General features: G+C 56.6%; 2 protein-coding genes across 2 annotated transcripts in view; one reads left to right on the top strand and one right to left on the bottom strand.

Annotated features, from left to right (window-relative positions):
- The first annotated feature begins 1,046 nt into the window (after window positions 1-1,046).
- Window positions 1,047-7,042, top strand: CHODL (chondrolectin). The gene is made up of 7 exons (XM_039914553.1): window positions 1,047-1,130; window positions 2,303-2,694; window positions 3,265-3,422; window positions 4,443-4,478; window positions 4,859-4,948; window positions 5,689-5,791; window positions 6,465-7,042. The coding sequence occupies exons 1-7, from the start codon at window positions 1,047-1,049 to the stop codon at window positions 6,547-6,549; spliced, it is 948 nt and encodes a 315-aa protein (XP_039770487.1). The 3' UTR covers window positions 6,550-7,042.
- The window catches only part of TMPRSS15 (transmembrane serine protease 15), a 62,193-nt gene continuing 60,916 nt past the window's right edge, over window positions 6,693-7,969 (bottom strand). The window contains exon 29 of the mRNA XM_039914552.1: window positions 6,693-6,808. Coding sequence (XP_039770486.1) covers window positions 6,693-6,808 — 116 coding nt within the window. The remainder of the gene's footprint in view (window positions 6,809-7,969) is intronic.

Here is a 7,969-nt window from a genome sequence, read left to right as displayed (position 1 = left end):
CTCAGTCACCTCATCTGTAAAATAGGGACTAAGGCTGCGAGCCCCACGAGGGACAGGGACTGTGTCCGACGTGACTACCTTGTATTTGCCACGGTGCTTAGTTCGGTGTCTGGCACGTAATAAGCACTTAGCAAATATCACCGATATCATTATTATATTCTCCACCCCAAGCAGCGACGCCAGATTTTCCATTCTCCCAAGAGGAAGTCGAATGCAAAAAAATGCTCTGGGTGCTTTCCTCAAAGATTATTCTAGGCGACCTTTCCCCTCCCCCCGGACCCACTCTGTCTCACCCCTCTGCTCGCCTCTTGAACTTTATTTTTTCTTTAATGGTATTTGTTAAGGGCTTACTATGTGCCGGGCACTGTATTGAGCACTGGGGTAGATTCATTCAATCGTATTTATTGAGCGCTTACTATGTGCAGAGCACTCAAAAAGCGCTGGCAAGCTGGGTCGGATCTAGTCCAGTGTCCCACGTGGGGCTCACGGGCTTAATCCCCGTTTTACAGATGAGGAAACTGAGGCCCGGCCAACTGTAGTGACCTGCCCAAGGTCACACAGCGCACAAGTGGCGGAGCCGGGATCAGGGTCTCAGACCTGCGCTCTATCCACCGGGCCACACTGCCTCTTCGGCTTCTTAAGTGCCCCGTCTTCCAGCCTCACGGGACAGTCTTCGAAAGGAACGAGGAAACCCAGAGAAGAGTAGCGAAATGTCCAAAGGCGAGACGCGTCGGATGATTTCTGAGTCACTCGTTTAAAGGAAACTCATCAGGGATGAACTTCAGTACGGCGCGATCCTTTTCGTAAATCCCATTTTAGACGCTCACCCCAGAGGCGGGAAGCTACCAGGGAGTTATTACGGTTGCCATTTCGATCTCTTTTTCTAGGAAAGGACAGAGGAGAGAGAAAATGCGGGACGCAGATAGCGCGGTGTCGGTTTTCTCATCTCTGCCTGAAGAGAAGAGCCACTTTACCTAAGTCAATGCGGACTCTTATTTTTTGAGCCACATCTCGGTTGGCAGAATGAGAAAAAAACGACAATACCGATGGCTCGCATCGCACTCATGCCTTGTGAGAAAGAAGTCTGGAAGACCAACTTCGAATACGCCATAAGTCAAAATCAAGATGGAGTAAAACAACAGAATCCCATCCCTCCCCACCTTCAAAACCCTCCTCAAATTCCACATCTCCTCGCAACATGCCCCCCCTACACCCTGAGATACATCAAACTCAATGGCTGCCTCTTTTTTTGGTTTTAATCGTATTTATTAAGCACTTACTATGTGTCAAACACTGAGCCCTGGGGTAGGTACAGGTTAATCAGGTCGGACCCAATCCCCGTCCCGCGTGAGGCTCGTGATCTAAGTGGGAGGGAGAACAGTTCTGGATTAAGCTTCACCCTCGTTCGATGGAGCATTCAACTCATCGGACTGTTGTCTACCAACTGCATTGTATTATAGTCTGCCAAGTGCTCAGTCCAGTGCTCCGCACCAAATAAGCGCTCCATAAATAGCACCGGCTGATCGATACGGTGCAGTGAGGACAGGGAGTCCCCGACAAACACCGTGACCGCACCTATTTGACCCCAGCGGAGTGGTCGGATCTACAAAAATAATCAACTCTGTGGTCTTCGATCAGTGGATCGCCCGATCGCGTGACCTTGCAGCAGTGCGGCCTTGTGGATAGGGACCGCGCCTTAGACCGAGAAGGACCTGGGTTCTAACGCTGACTCCGTCACCTGCCTGCTGGGTGACCTTGGGCAAGTCACTTCCCTTCTCTGTGCCTCAGTTACCTCATCTGTAAAACGGGGATTGAGACTGTGAGCCCTGCGTGGGGTAGGGACTGTGTCCAAAACGATTTGCTTGTATCCACCCCAGCGCTCAGTACGGTACCGGGCACACAGTAAGCGGTTAACCAATCCGTAATTATTATTTTTTATTATTATTGTTAACGCTGACTCCGTCACTTGCCCGCTGTGTGACCTTGGGCGGGTCACTTCACTTCTCTGTAGCTCGGTTCCCTCCTCTGTAAAATGGGGAGCGAGTGTGAGCCCCCCCGTGAGACAGGGCCTGCGTCCCACCCGATTTGCCCGTAATAACGTTGGTATTTGTTAAGCGCTTACTGTGTGCACAGCACTGTTCTAAGCGCCGGGGGAGACACGGGGGAATCAGGTTGTCCCCCGTGGGGCTCACAGTCTTCATCCCCATTTGACAGATGAGGGAACTGAGGCCCAGAGAAGCCAAGTGACCTGCCCGCAGTCACCCGGCTGACAAGTGGCAGAGTCGGGTCGTATCCACCCCAGCGCTTAGCACGGTGTCCGGCCCCTCGTGAGCGCTTAGCCCATCCCGTCACGGTGACGACCATCATCACTCTTTCTCCAGGTCAGAAGGTGTGCTACCCAGCCCTCCAGCAGCCCTGCTACAAGATCGCCTACTTCCAGGACCTGGCGCGGCGCGTGGGTTTCCAGGAAGCCCGCCAGGCCTGCGAGCTGGACGGCGGGGCCCTGGTCAGCGTCCGGAGCCGGGCCGAGCAGCGGCTGATGGAGGGCCTGCTCCAGAACCTCACCGCCTCCGGCTCGGGCCTCTCCGACGGGGACTTCTGGATCGGGCTCTGGCGGAGCGGCGAGGGTCAGGCCTCGGCGGGGGTCTGTCCGGACCTCTACCGCTGGGCCGACGGAAGCGCCGACCAGTACAGGCACGCGGGCCGGGAAGGGTGGAGGGGGGCGGCGGGCGGGCGGCTTGGCTCCCCCCACGCCCCTTCCACCTCAATTCACTGTACTGGGCTCTGGGCGCTCAATAAATGCAACTGATCGAACAACCGTGGCCGGTAGGATCGTCCCCATTTCACAGGGTAGGAAACGAGTCCCCGAGAGGTCCGGCGACCCGTCCGGCAGTTGAGCCCGGGTCTCCTTTCTCCAAGAACGGAGGGGGGGGAGGGGGGCGGGCGGACAGAGCCCCTACCTCTCTTTTTCTTTTTAATACGGTATTTGCTAAGCGCTTACTGTGTGTCAAGCACCGTTGTAAGCGCCGGGGTAGATACGGGCTGATCAGGCGGGACGCAGTGCCCGTCTCACACGGAGCTCACCGTCTCAGCAGAAGGGAGAACGGGCATGGGATCCTCATTTGACGGACGAGGTAACCGAGGCCCGGAGAAGTGAAGGGACCTGCCCTAGGTCACCCAGCCGGCCCGTGTTCGATCTATCCCCTGGGCCAGGCGGCCTCCGCGGAGCGTCAAAAGCCCGTTCCCCGGCCCGTGTCTCCGCAGAAACTGGTACACGGACGAACCTTCCTGTGGAAGCGAGGCGTGCGTGGTGATGTACCACCAGCCGACGGCCAACCCCGGCCTCGGCGGCCCTTACCTCTACCAGTGGAATGACGACAGGTGCAACATGAAGCACAACTTTATCTGCAAGTATGAGCCAGGTAGGGCCGTGCCCCAGCTGGCCGGGGGGACGGGAGGGGGAGGCGGCCCTCGACGAGGAAGGCGCCGGCCCTGGCTTGTGCTACCACGGGGCCGGAAGCCTCCCCTGCCCCTCTCGGCGTCCCTCCGACTGACTGATCGATCCTCACAACCGGTCTGCGGCGGACACGGTTGCCTTTAGGCGCCGCGTAATCCGACATTCATTCATTCATTCAATCGTATTTATTGAGCGCTTACTGCGCGCAGAGCAGCGTACTGAGCGCTCGGAAAGTACGAAGCCCTAGAGGGTAGCTCTCCCCTCCGTCACCGTCCTTTCTCCGGCTCGAGTCCGCTCTGAAAATCCAGGATTTGTCTGCCGTAATCAGCCCTGGGTGGCTACGACGCCAAAGAGCTTGGAAACCACTTGCCAACTTAGCGTACTGAGCAGAAAAATCAACGGAGGCTTTTATTTTTGTGACTATTATTATCGTCGTATCCAGTAAGCACTTGCTATGTGCCAGGCACCGTTCTAAGCGCTAGGGGAGGAACAGATTCATCAGGTTGGGCACAGTCCCTGACCCGCCTGGGACTCACAGTCTAAGTAGGACAGGTATGGCGATGAGCCCCACTGTGCAGAGGAGGAAACCGAGGCCCAGAGAAGCGAAACGACTTGGCAAAGGTCAGCCCGGAAGCGGTTGGCGGATCCGGGATTAGGACCCGGGTCCTCTGACTCTCAGGCCTGGGCTCTTTCCCCTAAGCCCTGTTGCCCAACTGTTAGACTAAACTCTCCCAAGCGCTCCGTACAATGCTCTGCGCGTAGCAAGCACTCAATAAACATCATCGATGAGGACGAGGAATACGATGCATCTGCGTGTATTCCAACTTTTATGCAGTTGTTTCCCCGGGGCCTATGTCTTTTTTATTTTTTCCCGCTGGATTTTCAGTGTGGGAAAGAATCATAGTCATCCCACGCAAAAGAAATGTGAAAAAGACTCGGTGGAAGGTATCTGATCTGTTATTTCACTGAACTCTTGCTTTAACAGAGAGTGCCGTGGAACTAGACCGAACAGGAACGGAAGGTAAGAACCCTTAAAACCTGGACATCGGGTGAGTGACGGGGAAAGGGGTCACAGCCATCCACCGTTGCATGAAACGAAAAGAAGGGAGAGCGTCTCCCAAACCGGCCCCGCCGCTTCTCAGCTGCGTGACCCCGGTCGAGTCACTTCACTTTTCTGGGCCTCGGTTCCCTCGGCCGTAAAATGGGGATCGAGGCCGTGAGCCCCACGTGGGACGGGGAACCGTGTCCGGCTCCATTTGCCCGTATCCACCCCGGCGCTTAGGAAGTGTAGGAAGCGCTTAAAAAATACCGTCGTCATCACGCTTTGGGTCCGACTGAGGCCCCATGGACGGCCCACGTTACGTCCTTTTCTGCGGGTCCTACTCACCCATCTGTCTTCAGTTTCAGAGGACATGCCTACGGTAGCTGCGGAAAAGCCTCACGACGCGAGCAAACCGGAAGATTCTTACCACGTGGTGGTCACGGAGACGGGTGAGCGGTCCCCGTGGCAACGGTTGGCCCAGAGACACACATCCTGATGCAGCCCGGGAGACCACCCCCCCACAGTCCCGAGGAGGAGGAGGAGGAGTTTATCCCCATTTACGGATGAGGAAACCGAGGCCCAGAGAAGTAAAGTGACTTGCCCAAGGTCACAGAGCAGACAAATGGAGGAGCTGGGATAAGAAACCAGGCCGGCCGGCTCCCAGGCCGGTGCTCTTGCCATCAGGCCACGCTGCTCCCCTAGGCCGTGAGCCCGTTGTGGGCAGGGGATGCGTCCCTTAGGTCGTACTCTCCCTAGCGCTCAGCACGGTGCCCAGAACACAGCAAGCGCTCGATTAATTCCGCGGATCGGCTGACGTTGGAAGTTACCTTTCCGAGGAGACGTCGGTTTTTTTACTTCGCCGCTCCGGCGCTGTACGACTCCCCGGACGATCCCGTCGCGGGTTTAGGGTTTTTGGCGGGAGGATAAGCGCTGTCCGACGCAGAGAGGGGAGCGTGCGGACCGACAGGTCAAGAGGCCCCGCCTCTTGCCGGCCGTGTGAGCTTCGGCAAGTCACCGACCCGCCGGGTCCTCAGTTACCTCATCTGTAAAATGGGGTAATGATTCCTATCCCCCCCAGAGAGCGGTGGCGAGGGTAAAATGAGATAATTAACGGAAAACGCTTTGGAGAAATAAAACCTCCACCGAGGGAATTATTCTTGCTGTTGTTCACGCCCGCTCTCTCTTCTAGGTTTAATTCCGAACCTCATTTATGTGGTTATTCCGACGATTCCCTTGCTTTTGCTGATCCTGGTGGCTTTTGGGACCTGCTGTTTCCAGATGCTTCACAAAAGGTAACTAGAACTATTAGCATCATGGTATTTTTTTTAAGCATTTACTCTGTGCCAGGCACTGTACTAAGCCCCGGGGTGGATACGAGAAGCAGCGTGGCTCGCGAGAAGCCGCGTGGCTCAGTGGAAAGAGCCCGGGCCTGGGAGTCGGGGGTCACGGGTTCGAATCCCGGCTCTGCCACTCGGCAGCTGGGTGACTGTGGGCGAGTCACTTCACTTCTCTGGGCCTCGGTTCCCTCATCTGGAAAATGGGGATTGACCGTGAGCCTCACGTGGGACAACCCGATGACCCGGTATCTCCCCCAGCGCTTAGAACGGTGCCCGGCACAGGGTACGCGCTTAACAAATACCAACACGATCGTTATTATTACAAGCAAATCGGGTTGGACAGTCCCCGTCCCACATGGGGCTCACGGTCTTAATCTCCATCTGACTCACGAGGGAACCGCGGCCCAGAGAAGCGACGCCGTACACCCGAGGTCACAGAGCCGATAAACGGCAGGGCGGGGATTAGAACCCAGGTCATTCTGGCGCTACCCACTGGACCACGCTGCCAGCAGGTCAGAGGAGACCCCCAAACGTCCGAGGCCCCGGAGAGCAGCCCCCCGAGCTTCGCGTCCCCTCCCGGAGCCCCCCAGCTCTAACCAACCTCTCGATTTTCCCCTCCGTCCTTCAGTAAAGGAAGAACTCAGACGAACGCCAACCAGTCCACGCTCTGGATTTCCAAGAACTCGAGGAAGGAGACGAGCATGGAGGTCTAGCGGCCGGGGGGGAGGCGGACCTCCGGGTAGGCGAAGGAAGGTTACCGAGGGCGCTTGGGACGGCGCTCTGCATCCGGTAGGCGCTCGGTAGATAGCCCCGATCGACTGCCGGGGGGCGGGGCCTCGCCCGCGGCCTCCGCCCCTCAGCTTGGAATGGCTCGACCGCCTCCGAGGGTCAGCCGGTCGAACCGAAAGCCCCCGGAAGAGGTCTCCGCGCCGATCGTTTTCCCGTGTTTGTGATCCGTTGGCTGGACGTGCGCTGTGAAGAATGACGCCGTGCTTATTTTGCTGGAGGGAGCTTCTGGGGTTCATCGGGTCGGGGGCGAGGGTCAGGCCCGGAACCACCCCTACGCTTGTGGCGAAGCCGAGGCCAAGGTCCCAGTTTTCTTTCATCTCATGAGCCCGTAATGTAGCCACTATTCCGTTCGACGCATTTACGGTGTACAAAATATTTTATCTTTGCATAAATGTTTGATAAAAATGGATTGTTCTACACTGTCGTCCCTCTGGCTTTTTATTTCTCAAAAGCGAAGCCTCCTCTCTCTCCCTGAATTTGGCCCATGTCCTGGATGAGGACTAATGATGATCGTAACGACGGTGGTGGTCGAGCACTTACTATGGGCCAGACGCTGTTAATAATAATAATAGTAATAATAATAACGATGGTGTTTGAGTGCCTACTATGTTCCAGGCACTGTCCTAAGCACCGGGGTGGATCCAAGCAAATCGCATCGGACACAGTCCCTGTCCCACGTGGGGCTCACACAGTCTCAATCCCCATTTTACAGATGAGGGAACCGAGGCCCAGAGAAGTGGAGTGACTCGCCCGAGGTCGCACGGCAGACAAGCGGCAGAGCCGGGATTCTAAGCTCCGCCGTGGATCCAAATCGGATTGGACGCGACCCCCGTCCCACGTGGGGGCTCACGGTCTCAATCCCCATCCGACAGGGCCGCAGAGCACACAACCAAACTCGGGTTACAAAATTCGCTCACGCGCCGTCTACTGCGCCGGAGTCCACTCGCGCTCGGGACGCTGCCCCGCACGCAGCGAGGGCTCGATAAATACCGGCGATCGATGAGCCCTAAGAGCCTCTGAACCAACAGACAGACCCAAGGGGAGGAAAAACACCACTGTAGACGAAGGGAAGCCCAGCCTATTGATCAATCAGTGGCGTTTATTAAGCATTCACTGGGCGCGGAGCGCTGGGGAGAGTGCAATAAAACAGAGTTGGCAGATACCACGGCTGCCCTCAAGAAGCTTATGTTACAGTCGGGAGGAGTTGATAATCAGCATCTATCCCGGGTTGAATCGACGTGGAAGCGGCCGGCCAAATTCCAGATTTATTCCCGCTCCCCCCGTCACCTCCTCGGTTTCGACCGAACGGGATCTACTCCTTACGGAAACGACGTGGGGTTGAGA

Source organism: Ornithorhynchus anatinus, chromosome 17, assembly GCF_004115215.2.
Source record: "Ornithorhynchus anatinus isolate Pmale09 chromosome 17, mOrnAna1.pri.v4, whole genome shotgun sequence".
Classification (NCBI taxonomy): domain Eukaryota; kingdom Metazoa; phylum Chordata; class Mammalia; order Monotremata; family Ornithorhynchidae; genus Ornithorhynchus; species Ornithorhynchus anatinus.
The sequence above is the reverse complement of the archived record's forward strand: the minus strand, read 5'-3'. Positions and strand labels throughout refer to the sequence as shown.

Bases quoted from the DNA above. Each gene is read 5' to 3' on its own strand.
- CHODL (XM_039914553.1), top strand. From the start codon at position 1,047: ATGGCTCGCATCGCACTCATGCCTTGTGAGAAAGAAGTCTGGAAGACC. The intron at 4,949-5,688 runs GTGAGCGGTCCC...TCTCTCTTCTAG, and splicing joins CGTGGTGGTCACGGAGACGG to GTTTAATTCCGAACCTCATT. The intron at 5,792-6,464 runs GTAACTAGAACT...TCCGTCCTTCAG, and splicing joins TTCCAGATGCTTCACAAAAG to TAAAGGAAGAACTCAGACGA.